This window comes from Pituophis catenifer, unplaced genomic scaffold (genome assembly GCF_029215685.1).
Source record: "Pituophis catenifer annectens isolate HBS135680 unplaced genomic scaffold, rPitCat1.0.hap2 SCAF_10, whole genome shotgun sequence".
NCBI classification, from domain to species: domain Eukaryota; kingdom Metazoa; phylum Chordata; class Lepidosauria; order Squamata; family Colubridae; genus Pituophis; species Pituophis catenifer.
In genome coordinates this window covers 28,090,356-28,110,393 of record NW_027256890.1, presented here as the reverse complement: position 1 = coordinate 28,110,393, position 20,038 = coordinate 28,090,356, and the positions used below count along the sequence as shown (strand labels likewise).

At 46.3% G+C, this 20,038-nt stretch overlaps 1 protein-coding gene across 1 annotated transcript in view; it reads left to right on the top strand.

Moving 5' to 3' along the window:
* PPP2R5B (protein phosphatase 2 regulatory subunit B'beta) overlaps nt 1-20,038 on the top strand; it is a 39,851-nt gene that overhangs the window by 8,238 nt on the left and 11,575 nt on the right. Inside the window, exons 2-5 of the mRNA XM_070951575.1 lie at nt 11,985-12,181; nt 14,000-14,101; nt 15,094-15,186; nt 19,369-19,499. Of these exons, the coding sequence (XP_070807676.1) occupies nt 11,985-12,181; nt 14,000-14,101; nt 15,094-15,186; nt 19,369-19,499 (523 nt within the window). The remainder of the gene's footprint in view (nt 1-11,984; nt 12,182-13,999; nt 14,102-15,093; nt 15,187-19,368; nt 19,500-20,038) is intronic.

The following is a 20,038-nucleotide window of genomic DNA, read 5'->3' as shown; positions in this document are numbered from 1 at the left end:
TTGCAACCAACTCTGGTAGGGGTCTCTTTAAAAAAAAGTTTGCAGCCCAGCTGGGCTTGGGAAGGTGTTGCAGCCTCTCTGAGCATGGAGTTCAGGAGAACCTCCCTGCTGCCGGAGAGCAAAGACCAGCGAAAGAGCGATTGGGGGAGTGGAATCCAAGTTCCAACAGCCCGTGGAACTCACGGCCACAAGAGGCAGCAGCAAGCAGAGCCCCTGATTTTGATCTGCATTCTTTTTAAAAGGAAGGCTTGGAGAGGCAGGGAAGGTTCAAGTGTGCCAAACCGAGCATTGTTTTTTTTTTTTTTTTAACTTTAGCTATATTAAGAGGCCTGGACTACAATTCCCGGGATTCTGGGAGTTGTAGTCCAGGCGCCTTGACGTTACTAAGGTCGAGAAGCACTTCGAAGATGAACGGATTTTCTGCACTTCAAGTGTGCAGGGAAAAAAATATATCCCTGTGTAGAAAATCAGGGGGATTCTGGCTGGGGGATTCTGGGAGTTGTAGCGCAGGCGTCTTAAAGTCGCCAAGATTGAGAAAGGCTGGCTTAGAAGGTGCTGGGTTTTCTGCATTTTAAATGAATGCAGAAGAATAGAAAAGAGAATAACAGAGTTGGAAGGGATCGCTCTGTGCCAAATCAGGGGGATGCTAGCTGGGAAATTCTGGGAATTATAGTCCAGACGTCTTAAAGTTGTTGAGACTTTTGGAAAAAGTGCAGAGAAGAGCAACTAAGATGATCAAAGTACCCGGAGACTAAACCAGATGAAGAACGGTTGCAGGAATTGGGTTTGGCCAGTCTAGAAAAAAGAAGAATTAGGGGTGACATGATAGCAGCATTCCAGTATTTGAGGGGCTGCCCCCAAAGAAGAGGGGGTCCAATTATTCTCCAAAGCCCCAGAAGGCAGGAAATTAATCAAGGAGAGAAGCAACCTGGAATTGAGGAGAAAGTTCCTAACAGAGAGGACAATTAACCAGTGGAACAGCTTGCCACCAGAAGTTGTGGGTGCACCATCCCTGGAGGTTTTTAAGAGGAGACTGGACAGTCACTTGTCTGAAATGCTATAGGATCTCCTGCTTGAGCAGGAGGCTGGACTAGAAGACCTCCAGGGTCCCCTCCAGCTCTATTCTGATACTAATTCCAATTCTCTAAACTCTAAACTCTTTCCAGGATTAATCTCTACAAAAAAAAAAACAAACTGAAGATGAAGGAAGGATATGTTAAATCACTTCTAACTTTTCCTAGATAATTTTTTCCCCCCTTTTTTTCCCTTCCTCGCTCCCAAAAGTTTATTCGAAGTTTCAGAAAAAGCATAAAACACAAACAAGGGAAGACCAAAAAAAAAAAAAAAAAAGAATGAAAAAGAAACAAGGAAAAATCGGGAAAATTAGGGAGTCAAACGGAGAAAGCTGTCTGGGGGGGGGGGAAACTTCTGGTTTTCTTTGGTACTGATAAAAACCTAAAAAAAAACAATGACCCTTTGAGCTAGTAGAGATAAAACTTTTTTTCCCCCCTAAACAATAAACAAGGAAGGACACTTATTTTCATTAAGGATGGGAAACTTTTGAAGATTCAGAGCGGTGTTTTTTCAACCTTGGTCCACTTGAAGACGTGTGGACTTAACTCCCAGAATTCCCCAGCCAGCTATGCTGGCTGGGGAATTCTGGGAGTTGAAGTCCACACGTCTTCAAGTGGACATGATTGAGAAACCCAGATCTAGGCTATTCTCCCAGTAACTTAGTTAGTTTGTCAGTGACCAGAAAGCAAAGCAAACAACTTCTACAGATTCACAAATAACTCATCTATATTTTGATTTAATCCAAGGCGGTGCACTTGACAAGGCTTAAAACAGTCAATGGAATGTAAAACTACTTTTCAAGGACTGAATTAAATTATAATTTAATTTAAATCATTAATTAAAATCATTAATTACAGCCAAAAGGATTGCTCCCCACATACCAAAATATCCCCCCTAGTTTCCCTCGTGGGAATCCTCCCACAGGATAATGCTGCCGCCATTTAACCGGCATAGAGCCGGAAGGGACCTGGGAGGTCTTCTAGTCCAGCCCCCTGCTCAAGCGGGAGATCCTATAACATTTAAGATAAGTGACTGTCCAGTCTCTTCTTAAAAACCTCCAGTGATGGAGAATCCACGATTTCTGGTGGCAAGCAGTTCCACTGGGAAGTTAGGAAGTTTCTCCTTCATTCCAGATTGCTCCTCTCCTTGATTAATTTCCTGCCCTCAGGTGTCACCCCTACTTCTTCTTTTCTCTAGATTGACCAAACCCAAATATTTCAACCATTCTTCGTATGTTTTAGTCTCCAGGCCTTTAATCATCTTCTTTGCACTTTTTCCAGAGTCTCAGCATCTTTTTTGTAGTGTGGGGACCAAAACTGGATGCAGAATTCCAGGCGTGACATTACTAAGGATTTGTAAAGCGGTACAAATACTTCACATGATTTTGATTCTGTGCCTCTGTTTATCCAACCAAGGATTGTATTAGCTTTTTTGGCTGCTGCTGCACACGTCTGGCTCATATTTAAGACCCAGAACCAGGCCGCACAAGCACGCAAAACTCCAACCGCACATGCGTGGGATGCAGGAAGCGCATGAAACCATGTTCCCCCGTGGTCCGTGGAAAAACTGTTTTCTATGGAACCGGTCCCCAGTGCTCAAAAGATTGGGGGGCCTACTGCTATTATAAGGCACCCCGAATATCACCGTGAGCGAGTTTGGTGGCCGTATAGACATTTTCCTAAATAAATAAACGAAGAAACGGTTAAGAGAGTCAGGCTGAAAAATCGAAGGAAATGTAAGAGATGCTAATGCCAAATTAGCTTTCATTTGCAAACTGAAACCAACGGGACGCTGTTGAAAAGGGAAATTATCCTTTTGCTCGGGAATAAATGTGCGTGTGGAAGAGGGGGGGGGGAAGCTGTTTTTGGTCACAAGCCGAGTGTGAATCAGCAGTGTGCAAGCGATGACTTTTTTTTTTAAAAAAGGCCATTTTAGGTGCCATCAACGGAAGCGATCACAGCTTCCACTGTCTTCTGTGCCGGTCATCCCTTTCCCCCTAAACCCTCCCATGTGCCTCTTTTTTTAAAAGCCAAGCGCTTTAAGCGAGAGACGTGCCGATGTGAAATCATGAAAAATTGAAAAGGAAAAATGGAAAAAGGGACAGAGACGTTAAGTGGGAACTGGGAGGAGAGGCCTGGAGGCCGCCGGCAATGTTTAGCTTTGAGAAGAAGGGATGTTGCAGGGAGGATATGAAAGGGTGGGCTTCCTACTCCCAGGAAAACAGATTTCGGTGTAATGTTGGGTAAAGGTTCCCCTCGCACATATGTGCTAGTCGTTCCCGGCTCTAGGGGGCGGTGCTCCTCTCCGATTCAAAGCCAAGGAGCCAGCGCTGTCCGAAGACGTCTCCGTGGTCATGTGGCCGGCATGACTCAACGCCAAAGGCGCACGGAACGCTCTTACCTTCCCACCAAAGGTGGTCCCTGTTTTTCTACTTGCATTTTTTACGTCCTTTCGAACTGCTAGGTTGGCAGAAGCTGGGACAAGTCACGGGAGCTCACCCCGTTATGCGGCACTAGGGACTCGAACCGCTGAACTGCCGACCTTTTGATCGGCAAGCTCAGCGTCTTAGCTACTGAGCCACCGCGTCCGGTAATGTTGGGTAAAATCTCCTAAATACATCGGCTCCTCTTTGCCGGATATCTGAAAGAACAATTAGAGACAGATGACCATGGAATAGCTATCTAGGTCAGGGGTCCCCAATCCTCAGGCTGCAACCCACTACCGGGCCTATTTGCAAGCGGTCCACGCGAGCAGCACGCCAGCTGACACGCGTGCACTCGCAAGGCTCTGTTCGTTTTGAGCTGTGTGTGCATGAGAAGGCACACCGGCCCATCACTCACACAAGTTGAGCTACGCAAGCACACCAGCCCAGCACTCGCGTGGCTCGGTTCCCCTCTCCCTCTGGGGAATTCTGGGAGTTGAAGTCCACCCCTCTTAAAGCAGGCTGGCTGGGGAATTCTGGGAGTTGAAGTCCACCCCTCTTAAAGCAGGCTGGCTGGGGAATTCTGGGAGTTGAAGTCCACCCCTCTTAAAGCAGGCTGGCTGGGGGATTCTGGGAGTTGAAGTCCACCCCTCTTAAAGCATAGCTGGCTGGGGGATTCTGGGAGTTGAAGTCCACTCACCTTAAAGCATGCTGGCTGGGGGATTCTGGGAGTTGAAGTCCACCCCTCTTAAAGCATGCTGGCTGGGGGATTCTGGGAGTTGAAGTCCACCCCTCTTAAAGCATGCTGGCTGGGGGATTCTGGGAGTTGAAGTCCACCCCTCTTAAAGCTTGCTGGCTGGGGGATTCTGGGAGTTGAAGTCCACCCCTCTTAAAGCATGCTGGCTGGGGGATTCTGGGAGTTGAAGTCCACCCCTCTTAAAGCATGCTGGCTGGAGAATTCTGGGAGTTGAAGTCCACCCCTCTTAAAGCATAGCTGGCTGGGGGATTCTGGGAGTTGAAGTCCACCCCTCTTAAAGCAGGCTGGCTGGGGAATTCTGGGAGTTGAAGTCCACCCCTCTTAAAGCATAGCTGGCTGGGGGATTCTGGGAGTTGAAGTCCACCCCTCTTAAAGCATGCCGGCTGGGGAGTTGAAATCCATCTGATTTAAAGTTGATGTGGTTGAAAACCACTGTTATAAACTGATGTTTGAGACAAAGTTTATGATCAGTGTGTGTGAATCCAGCAGAATTACACTGGGAATTAGATTACTTAATCTTAAAAAAAAATACTAAAAATACTTCTTTTTCATAAAAAACTATGTAGTGTTTTTTTTTAAAAAAAAAACCTGGGAATTAGATTTCTTAATCTTTTTTAAAAATATTAAAATACTTCTTTTCCACAAGACTTTGTGTAGTTTTTTTAAAAAATATATTAATCTAATTTGAATGTACAGGTATACAGGGCATGTCTAGACATAGGCTGGCGGAGGAATTCTGCGTGTTGAACTCCACACATCTTAAAATTGCCAGGTTGAGTAACCGTGATTCAGGTTCTTCCTAAGAGCTGAAAACAACTTGAGAGGACATAAGCAAAAGGATATTTGCTAGATGTCTTGAAGTACAAGTTAGTCCAGGGGTCAGCAACCTGTGGCTCTGGAGCCGCATGTGGCTCTTTCACCCCTCTTCTGCGGCTCCCTGTCACTCAAAATATGCGTCACAACCGCCAATGTGCGACACCCGCCAGCACGCGATTTATTGAGCTTTTCAACCCCGGTAGGCCAACCATGGATAAATCCAAGAAAAGAAACGTTTCAGAAGAAAACAGAACGTTTAATTCAACTACATATGTTAGATTTGTGGCCGCTGAAGAAATAGTCAGGCACGGGAAGGGTTTTGTGGCTCCCGGTGTTTTCTTTTCTGTGGGAAACGGGCCCAAATGGCTCTCTGAGTGCTTAAGGTTGCAGGCCCCTGGGGTAGGCCCTTATAACTCTCTGGGATGCTTTGATTTGGATTCCTACACTGAGCAGAGAGGCTGGGCCTGATACAGGGGTGAAATGCTACCGGTTCGGGCTGGTTCGCCAGAATCGGTTGTAAAAACTGCTACCAGTTCACTGAACCGGTAGTAAAAAATGTAAAAAAAAAAAAAAAAAAAAAGTTCCGACAATCAGCTGAGCAACACACAATTGTCTGAACTTTTTTTTTTTTTAACTTTTTTAGCATTTTTTTTTACTACCCGTTCTTCGGAACCGGTAATTAAAAATGGCTTTAAAAAGTTAAAAAAAAAAGTTCCGATGATCGCGCATTGTTCAGCTGATCGTCTGAACTTTTTTTTTTTTTTTTTACTTTTTAGGCATTAAAAAGGTTTAAAGTAAAAATAAGTTTTACTTTAAAAAAGTAAAAAAAAAAAAAAAAAGGCTTTGACGATCACAGCTGTGCCGCACGATCGTCGGAACCATTTTTTTAAAAAGCATTTTTTACCACCTATTCGCCCGAGCTGGTAGTAAAATATGCTTTTAAAAAGTTTGTAAAAAGGTTCCCACGATCGCGCCACAGTTGATCACACACACGCACCCCTGCGCGCTGTTCTACTTACCTTCCCAAGCCTCCTTTTGGTTTGCACTGCGCATGTGTGCACGTAGCTCGCATTTAGTGCGCACTGCATGCATGCAGAGTGCGCATTTGGCGCATGTGCAGCCAGCGAATCGGTGGTAAATCGGTTTAGATTTCACCACTGGCCTGATAGCAGGGGTGAAATGTAAAATTTGTTACTACTGGTTCTGTGGGCGTGGCTTGGTGTGTGTGGGAGGGTAATGTGACTGGGTGGGCGTCGCCAACTTTTTTTTAAAAAAACTTTTCAAAGCATTTTTTCTAATGCTTTAAAAAGCCTCTGCCGATCAGGCAACTCAGCTGGGATCGTCAGAGAAGCTTTTTAAAAAATGCTTTAAAAAACCTCTGACGATCAGGGAATTCAGCTGGGATCGTCAGAGAAGCTTTTTAAAAAATGCTTTAAAAAGCCTCTGACGATCAGGGAACTCAGCTGGGATCGTCAGAGTAGCTTTAAAAAAAATGCTTTGAAAAGCCTCTCTGACGATCAGGCAACTCAGCTGGGATCGTCAGAGAAGCTTTTTTAAAAATGCTTTAAAAAGCCTCTGACGATCAGGGAATTCAGCTGGGATTGTCAGAGAAGCTTTTTAAAAAATGCTTTGAAAAGCCTCTGACGATCAGGGAATTCAGCTGGGATCGTCAGAGAAGCTTTTTTAAAAATGCTTTAAAAAGCCTCTGACGATCAGGGAATTCAGCTGGGATTGTCAGAGAAGCTTTTTAAAAAATGCTTTAAAAAGCCTCTGACGATCAGGGAATTCAGCTGGGATCGTCAGAGAAGCTTTTTTAAAAATGCTTTGAAAAGCCTCTGACGATCAGGGAATTCAGCTGGGATCGTCAGAGAAGCTTTTTTAAAAATGCTTTAAAAAGCCTCTGACGATCAGGGAATTCAGCTGGGATCGTCAGAGAAGCTTTTTAAAAAATGCTTTGAAAAGCCTCTGACGATCAGGCAACTCAGCTTGGATCGTCAGAGACTTTTCAAAGCATTTTTTTAACCACCTCTTCGGCCGAAGAGGTTGCAGAAAAAAATGCTTTGAAAAGCCTCTGACGATCCCAGCTGAGCCGCGCGATCATCAGAGGCTTTTTTGTTTTTACTTTTAAAAGCATTTTTTTCGTCGGAAGAAGTTGTAGAAAAAAGGCTTTTAAAAGTTAAAAAAAAAGCCTCTGATGATCCTGCGGCTCAGCTGGGCATGGTGGGGGGGGGGGCGGCGCAGGGATTTTTGCTACCGGTTCTCCGAACCACCCGCTGCCATCACTACCGGATTGGGCGATCCGGTCCAAACCGGGAGCATTTCACCCCTGCCTGACAGCCTCAAGGAACTCTTCCAAAACTAGGATGTTATGCCTGCAGATCTCAAAAAAAAAAAATCCCCCTCCCCATTTGTGAGCTGAAAATATTTGGGGTGAGAAGAGGACAGGAGCAGATTTAAACTTAAAACTTCAGGATTAGCTTTCCTGGTATGTCCATTGGGCGGGGGGGAGTTCTGTCTGTATTTACCGGGCGATTTGTAAACATTTGCAAGCATTCTTCTGGCCCTATTTTAGGAAAGGAACAAAGTCACTGAAAATAGAGCAAAGTTTTGCTTGCGGAGGAAGCCGGGAAGATGAGCGGTGGAGCCAAGCCGTGGGAACGCAGGAGAGGTCAAGGAACTTTTCCCCTGCAAGCGGATCGTGTTTCAGCTTCTTCCAAAGCTTAATTGCCCTGCAAATTTAAATGTAGACTTACGTCTGCAATATAAGCTTATAATATATTTATGGCTGCTTAGTCAGTTATATCTGAGAGGTACACATGTCTATCCAGGCAGGGAATTTATTCTTGGAGGGAGCTACACCCTTCTTAATTATTATTATTATTATTATTATTATTTTTAACCAGACGCGCCCAGAAATTAACAGAATATTTTTCTTTTCACTGCAGAGATTTTTGGAAGTGAAGTCTCTCGAGTTGAGCCTCACTTTCTGGCGACTTGGTAAACATGGCTCCATGCAGTTATTTTAGGAAGGGTTTTTCTGTCGATTTTTGGATCCCGGTGACTCTTTTTTAAAAAAAAAAAAATGCACGGGTTTTAAGTCACCCGTCTTTGAATTGCAATCAATCAAGCGATCCAAAGTTTTATTTACAGTCCAAGACCAAACACAATCAAGGGAACCAGCAACGATTAAGGAAAAAGGAATTTTTAAAATCTGAGTGAAAACCTTTTAAAAAGTTAGCAGTTAACAATTAATAGCAAGAGCAGAGTGTCAGGTATTGGAAGGGTTCTCGCTGCTTCGCGAGTTTGCCATTGTTCCCAAAGAATAGAATAGAATATAACTTTATTACAATGGCGAAATCCAATTTTTTTTTACTACCGGTTCGGTGGGCGTGGCTTGGTGGGTGTGGTGTAGCTTGGTGGGTGTGGCTTGGTGGGCGTGGCAGGGGAAGGATACTGCAAAATCCCCATTCCCTCCCCACTCCTGGGGGAAGGATACTGCAAAATCTCCATTCCCACCACACTCCAGGGGAAGGATACTGCAAAATCCCCATTCCCTCCTCACTCCTGGGGGAAGGATACTGCAAAATCTCCATTCCCACCACACTCCAGGGGAAGAATATTGCAAAATCTCTATTCCCTCCCCACACCTGGGGGAAGGATACTGCAAAATCTCCCTTCCCTTCCCACTCCAGGGGAAGGATATTGCAAAATCTCCATTCCCTCCCCACTCCTGGGGGAAGGATACTGCAAAATCTCCATTCCCTCCCCACTCCTGGGGGAAGGATACTGCAAAATCTCCATTTCCTCCTCACTTCAGGGGAAGGATACTATAAAATCCCCATTCCCTCCCCACTCCAGGGGAAGGATATTGCAAAATCTTCATTCCCTCCCCACTCCAGGGGGAAGGATACTACAAAATCTCCATTCCCTCCCCACTCCAGGGGGAAGGATACTGCAAAATCTCCATTCCCTTCCCACTCCAGGGGGAAGGATACTGCAAACTCTCCATTCCCTTCCCACTCCAGGGGAAGGATATTGCAAAATCCTCATTCCCTCCCCACTCCAGGGGAAGGATATTGCAAAATCCTCATTCCCTCCCCACTCCAGGGGGAAGGATACTGCAAAATCTCCATTCCCTCCCCACTTCAGGGGGAAGGATACTGCAAAATCTCCATTCCCTCTCCACTCCAGGGGAAGGATATTGCAAAATCCTCATTCCCTCCCCACTCCAGGGGAAGGATATTGCAAAATCCTCATTCCCTCCCCACTCCAGGGGAAGGATATTGCAAAATCTCCATTCCCTTCCCACTCCAGGGGAAGAATATTGCAAAATCTCTATTCCCTCCCCACTCCAGGGGGAAGGATACTGCAAACTCTCCATTCCCTTCCCACTCCAGGGGAAGGATATTGCAAAATCTCCATTCCCTCCCCACTCCTGGGGGAAGGATACTACAAAATCTCCATTTCCACCCCACTCTGGGGCCAGCCAGAGGTGGTATTTGCCAGTTCTCCGAACTGCTCAAAATTTCCGCTACCGGTTCTCCAGAACCTGCAGGATTTCACCCCTGTTTTATTTCGGTCATAGACCAGCAATAGACATCATTGTTTACAATATATTAAAAAACAGTACTGACATTAACAGTGGATAATAACACCGCTGTCCAGAAAATACATGTTCTCAAACAGTGACCTGAGCGGAGAGCTGATACGTATGTGAGTAAATATAATTTCCCGAAAATGGTTAAGCGATATCTCCAAAAAATTGGCCCAAAGTTGACAGCTATAATTCTGAAACCCATTTTTTTTTTTCTTGTGGACATTGCAGCCGCACAGAATTTTGCCACTGCTACGGGTTGTAAGTCCCCCATCTTTGAATTGTGATATTTCCGTGTACAAGTACTAGCAATAAAGTTTTACGAGCCCGTCTTTGAAGTGCAGCGTAAAACGCTGTAATTAAAATATCCTGCTAATTGTTATTGCGGGGTGTTGCTTGATAGCAATTAGCCCCCAGAGATAGAGAGTTTGGGGGGGGGGGGGTTTCCCAGGTCTGTTGTGTTAGAGATGCAGCTTTCCCAATGCAATTCCGAGCCGTGGGTACCTTCCCACGACCTGCTGGATTTCCAACATTGTTGACAGTTGTATGCACTTCTGTTGGCAATGCCCAAGAGCTCTGGTCTTTCCCTTCCGAAAAACAGCGGAAAAAGCGAAAGGAGGTATCATGCGTGTTATTCCAGTCATGCGACCAAGCTGGATTACAATGAAGGGAAAGAGATAGCACATGTATGTGCTTCAACATATGAGGCCTCTGTCTTGTGGGATGCCGTGTAAATTCTCACGGGGGCCTGTGCTTTCTCGTGTAGGATCCCGTTGTACGAGCCGTGGTGGCGGGGGTGGTTAGGATGGAGTATTATTGCAGGCTGACTCTGCCGACTGCCAGGAGTTCGATCAGGCCGGTAAAATGAGGACCCAGATTATTGGGGGCAAGAGGCTGATTCTGTAAACCGCTTAGAGAGGGCTGTAAAGGCACCGTGAAGCGGTATATAAGTCTAAGTGCTATTGCTGCTCGCTCCTCCCTCCCTCCCTCCCTCCCTTCCTTCCGTCCTTCCTTCCGTCCTTCCTAAAGGTTGACTCAGCCTTCCATCCTTCCGAGGTGGGTAAAATGAGGACCCAGTTTGTTGGGGGCAAGAGGCTGACTCTTTAAACCGTTTAGAGAGGGCTGTAAAAGCACTGTAAAGCGGTATATAAGTCTAAGTGCTCTATTGCTCTTCTTTCCTTATCTTCCTTCCTTCCCTCCCTCCCTCCTGTGGTGGAACAGTGGTTAGAAGGCAGGATTGCAGGCTAATTCTGCCCACAGCCAGGAGTTTGAAGCAGGATATAAGTTTTAAGTGCTATTGCTACCCTGTTTCCCCCAAAATAAGTCATCCCCTGATAATAAGCCCAATCGGGCTTTTGAGCGCATGGCAATAAGGCCAAGCGCTTATTTCAGGGTTCAAAAAAATATAAGACAGGGTCTTATTTTGGGGGAAACACGATATTTTCCTTCCTTCCTTCCTTCCTTCCTTCCTTCCTTCCTTCCTTCCTTCCTTCCTTCCTTCCTTCCTTCCTAAAGGTTGACTTAGCCTTCCGTCCTTCCAAGGTGGGTCAAATGAGGACCCAGATTGTTGGGGACAAGAGGCGGACTCTGTAAACCCCTTAGAGAGGGCTGGAAAGATACTGTGAAGCGGTATATAAGTCTAAGTGCTATTGACCTTCCTTCCTTCCTTCCTTCCTTCCTTCCTTCCTTCCTTCCTTCCTTCCTTCCTTCCTAAAGGTTGACTCAGCCTTCTGTCCTTCCGAGGTCGATAAAATGAGGACCCAGTTTGTTTGGGGGCAAGAGGATGACTCTGTAAACCGCTTAGAGAGAGCTGAAAAGCTCTGTGAACTGGTATATAAGTCTTAAGTGCTATTTTCCTTCCTTCCTTCCTTCCTTCCTTCCTTCCTTCCTTCCTTCCTTCCTTCCTTCCTTCCTTCCTTCTTTCTTTTTTCCTTCCTTCCTTCCTTCCTTCCTTCCTTCCTTCCTTCCTTCCTTCCTTCCTTCCGTCTGTCCTTCTTTTGCTATTTCTATTCCTATTCCTGTTCGCCCTGGTGGCACAGTGGTTAGAATGCAGGATTGCAGGCTAATTCTGCCAACTGTCAGGAGTTCGATCCTGACTGGCTCAAGGTTGACTCAGCCTTCTGTCCTTCCGAGGTGGGTAAAATGAGGACCCGGGATTATTGTTGGGGGCAAGAGGCTCACTCTGTAAACCGCTTAGAGACGGCTGGAAAGGCACTGTAAAGCGGGATATAAGTCTAAGGGCTTTTGCTGTATGAATTCTCACGGATGCCTCTGCTTCCTCACGTGGGATTGCGTGTAAATCCTCTGCTTTCCCCCTGCAGATGCTCCGGTTTCAGAGCTCCACGACCTTCTGTGCAAGAAGCTTCAGCAATGCTCCATCATCTTCGATTTCCTGGACTGCGTAGCTGACCTGAAGGGCAAGGAGATCAAGCGGGCAGCCCTGAATGAACTGGTGGAGTGCGTGGCCACCAACCGTGGCATCCTCATTGAGCCACTCTATCCCGAGATCATCAAGATGGTAAAAGGCTGGCTGAAAAAACGCAGAAAGTGGGGAGGGGGGGGCAGAGTAGTGGGGCTAGTGGGGTACGATGGGCAGGGGGGTTAGGAGCCTGAACTCGTATTACAGGTCGTCCTTCACTTAACGACCGCAGTAGAGCCCCGAATGTCTGTTCCTAAGTGAGACAGTAAGTGAGCTTTGCTCCATTTTACGATCGATCTTGTTGCGTTGTTAAGTGAATCACTGCGGTGGTTACATTAGCAACACGGTTGTTAAGTGAATCTGGCTTCCCCACGAACTTTGAAAAGGTCGCAAAAGGGGGATCGCACGACCTTGGGACAATGCAGCCGTCATAAATGTGAATCAAGTGGCCAATTTTGAGATCACGTGACCATGGAAATGCTGCAGCGGTCGTTAAGTGTGAGAGACGGTCCTCAAGTCACTGTTTTCACTGCCGTCGTAACTTTGGGAGGTCGCTAAACGAACCGTTGTAAGTCGAGGTCTCCCTGCAACCAGCCTTCCTGAGTTTTTATATTGATCCGTTGCTCTTTTTTCTGAAAGTAAGAAGGGAAAAAAAAATCCACACGGAAGAAAACGGAACAATGGAATGACTTATCCAAAGCATTACTCATCCTTAGACTTATCAAATTGAAGGTGAGGCTGAATGGAAGATGACAGACAGGCTGTCGAAAGGAAGAAAAGATTCGATCCCTTTTATATTGTGTTTTCGGGGAATCTTGAGAAGTGAAATTATAACTTCTTTGTTGAAATTTAAATGATAACTTCTTTCAATTTTCACGCCTTTGCAGTTAAATTATTTGGAGATCTCATCTAAGATCTTTCAGTCTTCCAGTAGTTTAAAAAAAGGGACTTTCAAACCCGAATGTGGGAGCCGCGTTCCATAAAATGCGTTAATTAGTGGGTCGGGCTCATAAACATGCAAGAAACAGCCGACGTTTATTCATTATTCATCGCTTAAATTAGCAAAACAAACGAATGTATAATGGCTCACGGTTTAATCCTTTTAAAAAATTAACCTAAAATGGCACTATGGATGGCTAAGGGAGCCAGTCTGGCGTTGTAGTTTAGGCGCCAGGCTAGAAACCAGGCAAGGGTGAGTTCTAGTCCCGCCTTAGGCACGAAGCCAGCTGGCTGACCTTGGGCCTGTCACCCTCCCTCAGCCCTAGGAAGGAGGCAATGGCAAACCACTTAGAACTAAGGAGAAATTTCCTGACAGTGAGAACAATTCATCCGTGGAACAACTTGCCACCAGAAGTTGTGAATGCTCCAACACTGGAAGTTTTTAAGAAGATGTTGGATAACCGTTTGTCTGAAGTGGTGTAGGGTTTCCTGCCTAGGCAGGGGGTTGGACTAGAAGACCTCCAAGGTCCCTTCCAACTCTGTGATTCTATTCTAAAGTTCACTTGTGAAAAACCTTGCCAAAAAACCTCCAGGGACCAGTCCAGTCAGTTGCTAGGAGTCAACACTGACCTGAACAAAAAATGGATGTATAATAAAAGCAAAAAACAGTATAACCGAGTTGGGAGGGACCTTGGACAAATGCCTATCCAGTCTCTTCTTAAAAGCCTCCAGTGATGGTGCGCCCACAACTTCTGGTGGCAAGCTGTTCCACTGATGAATTGTTCTCACTGTCAGGAAATTTCCCCTTAGTTCTAAGGTTGAATCTCTCCTGTTGTTTTATTTTTATTTTTTTCTCTTAGGCTTCGCTGTGGATCTGAAGCTTGCGTGGAGTCTGTTTTGGTTAGCTCATTTGACCTTGAAAGGTGGTCTTATTTCGAGGTTTTTTGGCTTGGGCTGATCTCTCCCTTCTCCTTCCAGATCTCAGTCAACATTTTCCGAATTCTTCCACCCAGTGAAAACCCCGAGTTCGATCCCGAAGAAGATGAGCCAAACCTGGAACCGTCTTGGCCCCATCTCCAGGTAAGAGGCCTTCTGAAGGCCATGAAATTAATAGCAATAGCACTTAGACTTATCTACCGCTTAACAGGGCTTTCCAGCCCCCTCTAAGCGGTTTACAGAGTCAGCCTCTTGCCCCCAACTATCTGGGTCCTCATTTTACCCACCTGGGAAGGAAGGAAGGCTGAGTCAACCTTTAGGAAGGAAGGAAGGAAGGAAGGAAGGAAGGAAGGAAGGAAGGAAGGAAGGAGGAAAGGAAAGAAGAAGGAAAGGAAGGAGGAAAGGAAAAAAGAAGGGAAGGAAGGAGGAAAGGAAAGGAAGGAAGGAGGGAAGGAAGGAAGGAAGGAGGAAAGGAAAGAAGAAGGAAAGGAAGGAAGGAAGGAAGGAAGGAAGGAAGGAAGGAAGGGAGAAAAGGAACAATAGCAATAGCCCTTAGACTTATATACCGCTTCACAGGGCTTTCCAGCCTCCTCTAAGCGGTTTACAGAGTCAGCCTCTTGTCCCCAACAATCTGGGTCCTCATTTGACCCAGCTCGGAAGGACGGAAGGCTGAGTCAACCTTGAGCCAGTCAGGATTGAACTGCTGGCAGTGGGCAGAGTTAGCCTACAACACTACATTCTGACAACTGGGGAGGGAAGGGAGAGAGGGAGGAAGGAAGGAAGGAAGGAAGGAAGGAAGGAAGGAAGGGAGGAAGGAAGGAAGGAAGGAATAGCCCTTAGACTTATATACCACTTCACAGTCATTTACAGCCCTGTCTAAGTAATTTACGGAGTCAGCCTCTTGCCCCCAACAATCTGGGTCCTCATTTTACCGACCTGGGAAGGGTGGAAGGCTGAGTCAACCTTGAGATGTCCCCTTGAGGAGTGGCTGGTGGGCTTGGATGCATCGCTGGCTGGGGGGAAGGGCCTGGTGGAACTTCCATCTTTTCAAGGCTTTGCCTCCCAATGGAAGAAGAAAGCTGAGTTGGATTTAATGGATTCCCTCTCTCTCTCTCTCTCTCTCTCTCTCTTTCCAGCTTGTATATGAATTTTTCCTCCGGTTCCTCGAAAGTCCAGACTTCCAACCCTCGGTTGCCAAGCGATACATAGACCAGAAGTTCGTATTGATGGTGAGTGAGAGGGATCTATGGCTAGGAATCATGGTGGGAAGGCTTCCCTCCAGAGGTCGTGGGGGCTCCATCACTGGAGGTTTTCAAGAAGAGACTAGGCTACCATTGGCCTGAAATGGTATAGGGCCGTGTTGGCGAACCTATGGCACGCGTGCCGGAAGTGGCACGCAGAGCCATATCGCCTGGCACGCGTCGCATCGCCCATTCCTCTTCCGGGTTAGCTAGTCTGCGGGTTACTGGTGCGCATGCCTGCATGACAGTCAGCTGGCCGGGTGGAAGGAGGTGGGGGTGGGGAGGATCTGCTGGCCGGGGCTTCCTTGTTTTCCCACCCGAGCAGGCTGTCCAGGGAAAGAGATTGAATCCCCTGGCCATTCCTTCTGGCAGCGCAAGAACCGCCGCTGCCGGGTGGAAGGGGGTGGGGGTGAAAAGGATCCGTTGTCAGGGAAGCCCCAGATGGATCCTTCCACGCCCACCCCCTTCCACCCAGCGGCGGTGGGTTTTGCCGCTGCCAGAAGCAGCGGGCCGGGACTTCAATCCCTTCCCTTCTCAGGCCCAAAACGGGGGGGGGGGGGGCAAAACGCATGTGGGGGACTGCGCATGCGCAATGCAGAATGCATACATGGGGGTGTGCGTAATACGGGGCGCTTGCATGGGGTGACATGTGCGCATGGGTGGGGGGGGGTCGCATTGCATTATGGGTGCTGGCACGCGCACGTGTTATCACGCATGTACACACACACACTTCCGGCACGCAACGGGAAAAAGGTTCGCCATCAGTGGTCTAGGGTCTTCTGATTGGGCATGGGGTGCACTAGAAGAATTCTGACTCCCTTCTGCTCTGGGATTCTATGAGATAAATCAGATGGAGGAAGGGATCTATTTGTCTGTCTGTCTGTCTGTCTGTCTGTCTATCTATCCATCCCTCCTTACTTCTCTCTCTCTTTCTCTCTCTCTCTCTTTCTCACACATTACATCTCTCTCTCATTATCTATCTATATAATCTATCTATCTATCCCTCCTTCCTTCTCTCTCTCTTTCTCTCTCTCTCGCTCTCTCTCTCTCTCTTTCTCACACACATTACATCTCTCTCATTATCTATCTATATAATCTATATCTATCTATCTATCTATCTATCTATCTATCTATCTATCTATCTATATTTCTCTCTCTTATCTATCTATCTTTATTTCTCTCTCTTATCTATCTATCATCTATAGCATCTATCTATCATCTATCTATATATCTATCTATCATCTATCTATATTTCTCTCTTTTATCTATCTATCTTTATTTCTCTCTCTTATCTATCTATCATCTATCTATCATCTATCTATATCTATCATCTATCTATCTATCATCTATCTATCTATCTATCTATCATCTATCTATCTATCATCTATCTATCTATCATCTATCTATCTATCTATCTATCATCTATCTATCTATCTATCATCTATCTATCTATCATCTATCTATCTATCTATCTATCTATCATCTATCTATCTAGGCGTTGTGGGTGCTCCATCATTAGAGATTTTCAAGAAGACACTGGACAGCCATTTCTCTGAAACGATATAGGGTCTCCTGATTGGGCAGGGGTTGGACTAGAAGACCTCCGAGGTCCCTTCCAACACTCTTATTCTGTATTTTGTGTTCTTATTTGCTCTCTGGAAACTCCTCAACATTCAGTGCAGCTTGGTCTGTTGAGATCCAGGATGATCCCTCTAGTGCCCAAATTCTGCATGCTAACTAATTACTATAGAATTTAGATTATTTGAATTAAGTAATTTTTTGTTCTACCTGTTGCAAGGACCATTGAAAGAGAAAAAAGCCTCATGCAGTCATGCAATTATCCTGCTGGCTTCCGGATTTTCTTAACAACTGTATGATTCACTTAATGACCACAGCCAAAAAAGGTACAGGTCATCCTCCACTTACGACCACAATTGAACCCAAAATTTCTGCTGCTAAGCAAAACAGTAGTTAAGTGATTTTTTTCCTTTTTACGACTTTTCTTGCCAAAGTTCTTAAGTGAGTTATTGCACTTGTTAAGTGACTCTGGCTTCCCCCTCGACTCTGCTTGTCAGAAGGTCGCAGAAAGAGGATCATGTGACCTGTGGATCATGTGATCAGGATGCTGCAACCGTCATAAGTACATTTATTTATTTATTTTTTTATTTTATATTGGATTTCTATACCGCCCTTCTCCCTGAGGACTCAGGGCGGTGTACAGCCAGATTAAAAAACATACAGAACAAATATTAAAAACAATTAAAAGATATATAAATTTGGCCCAATTAAAACTCATTTACCAATTAAAAACGTTTAAAACATTTAAAAAACAGTTAAAAATTTCATCTTAAGCCAGCCCGGCTTGTTTAAATAAATGGGTTTTAAGGGCACGGCGGAAGGCACCGAGGTCTTGGATTCTCCTTATCTCTGGAGGCAATTGATTCCAGAGGGTAGGTGCCCCCACAGAGAAGGCTCTCCCCCTGGGGGTCACCAGCCTACATTGTCTGGCTGATGGCACCCTGAGGAGGCCCTCTCTGTGGGAGCGCACGGGTCGATGGGAGGTCGTTGGTAGCAGCAGGCGGTCTCGAAGATAGCTAGGCCCTATGCCATGGAGCGCTTTAAAGGTGATAACCAACACCTTGAAGCGCACCCGGAAGACAACTGGGAGCCAGTGCAGCTCGCACAGGAGTGGTGTTACATGGGAGCGCCATGCTGCTCCCGTCACTACCCGCGCTGCTGCGTTCTGGACCAGCTGGAGCCTCCGGGTGCTCCTCAAGGGGAGCCCCATGTAGAGAGCGTTGCAATAGTCAAGGCGAGAGGTGACGAGGGCGTGAGTGACTGTGCACAGGGAATCCCGATCAAGAAAGGGCCGCAACTGGCGAATCAGGCGAACCTGACAAAAGGTCCCCCTGGTTACAGCCGTCAGATGTTCCTCCAAGGACAGCTGCATATCCAGGAGGACTCCCAGATTGCGAGCCCTCTCTGTGGGGGCCAATGACTCGCCCCCAATAGTCAGTGATGGAGTCAACTGACTATATCGGGATGCCGGGAGCCACAGCCACTCAGTCTTGGAAGGGTTGAGCCTGAGCCTGTTCCTCCCCATTCCAGTTGCCAAGCATTTAAATATTGACCATGTGATCGTGGGGATGCTGCAACGGTCATAAGTGTGAAACAAGGTCGTAAGTCACTTCTTTCAGTGCTTTTGTAGCTGCGGTCACTAAACGAATGCTTGTAAGTCAAGGACTACCCTGGAATAAAATCTGGCCTAGTCGTATGATGACTAGCTCAGCAACCAAAATTCTGGTACCAATTGAGGTCATATGTTGAGAATGATCTGCGTGTCCCACCGGTGGCCAGAGGAGCTGGCAGCAGAGTCAGACAGTGAGGAGGTTGGGGAGGAACATGGGCCAGTCCTGGGGGCTGGGGAAAGCTTGGACGAGGGTTCTGTGTTGGAGGCAGAGAGGGAGGTAGACAGCAGCGAGGCAGAGGAATAGCTGGAGCCTGTTCCCAGCATGCACAGAGCTGCCAGAAGACAAGAACAACTCAGAAAGCAGGGTCGACTTGGGAGTAAAAGCCACACCTTGGAGGTGATTGGCCCTCCCATTGGAAACAAAAGAGGAGCAAATGGGGAGGGGGCTTCTGCAGGAAACAATTTGTTCATTCGGTCGTTTCAAGAGTGGGAAGATCTGAATCCCAGAGACTCTGTGCCAAGTTTGGCCTTACTCTGCGTTTGGAAACTATTGACATGGCAGCTTTCCAAGCGAGATAAGGTCTGTGTTGATAAGTATTCCTCTGAAAGACTGTTTGGACAGGCCTTGCTGACTGTGAATGAAAGGGATTCACAGTCGTGTAAATAAAAGGGGTTTTGCTGGGACCAAGACTCAGCTTCGTGCTTTTTAAAGGAGCCTAAGTCAGAACATGCCTACGCTAGGAAGAGCTTCCCCACAAATGAGAAATGGGGCCAAGGCGAAGATAAAATAACATTCTAAAATTAGGATAGGATGTTATTCTGTAAAAGCATAGACTAGACTAGAACAGAACAGAATAATAGAGTAGAATAGAACAGAACAGAACAGAATAATAAAATATAACAATTCTATCCTTGCCCATTAGGATGCCTTTTTCCAAAACCTTGCCAATGCTCTCTTTTTCTCTTTCGCCCTCCTCCAGCTGCTAGAATTGTTTGACAGCGAAGACCCCAGGGAACGTGAATACCTCAAGACCATCCTTCACCGGGTTTACGGCAAATTCCTGGGCCTCCGGGCGTATATTCGCAAGCAATGCAATAACATTTTTTTGAGGTGAGGGGCTTCTCCGCCTTCGGTTTGCCTGTGTTTTCATCCTGAGCAATCAAGGAGTGTTGTGTGTCGTGTGCAACTTTTTCTAATTTCTAATCTAATCACAAAAAATTCTGACTAATTCCAAGGAGAAAACCTTATCAACTGAGCCTGTAGAGCAGTTTTCAATCTTGGCCACTTTAAGAAGGATGGACTTTAATTCCCAGAATTTCCCAGCCAACATGCTTTAAGAGGGATGGACTTCAACTCCCAGAATTCCCCAGCCAACATGCTTTAAGAAGGGTGGACTTCAACTCCCAGAATTTCCCAGCCAACATGCTTTAAGAAGGGTGGACTTCAACTCGCAGAATTCCCCAGCCAACATGCTTTAAGAAGGGTGGACTTCAACTCCCAGAATTCCCCAGCCAACATGCTTTAAGAAGGGTGGACTTCAACTCCCAGAATTTCCCAGCCAACATGCTTTAAGAAGGGTGGACTTCAACTCCCAGAATTTCCCAGCCAACATGCTTTAAGAAGGGTGGACTTCAACTCCCAGAATTTCC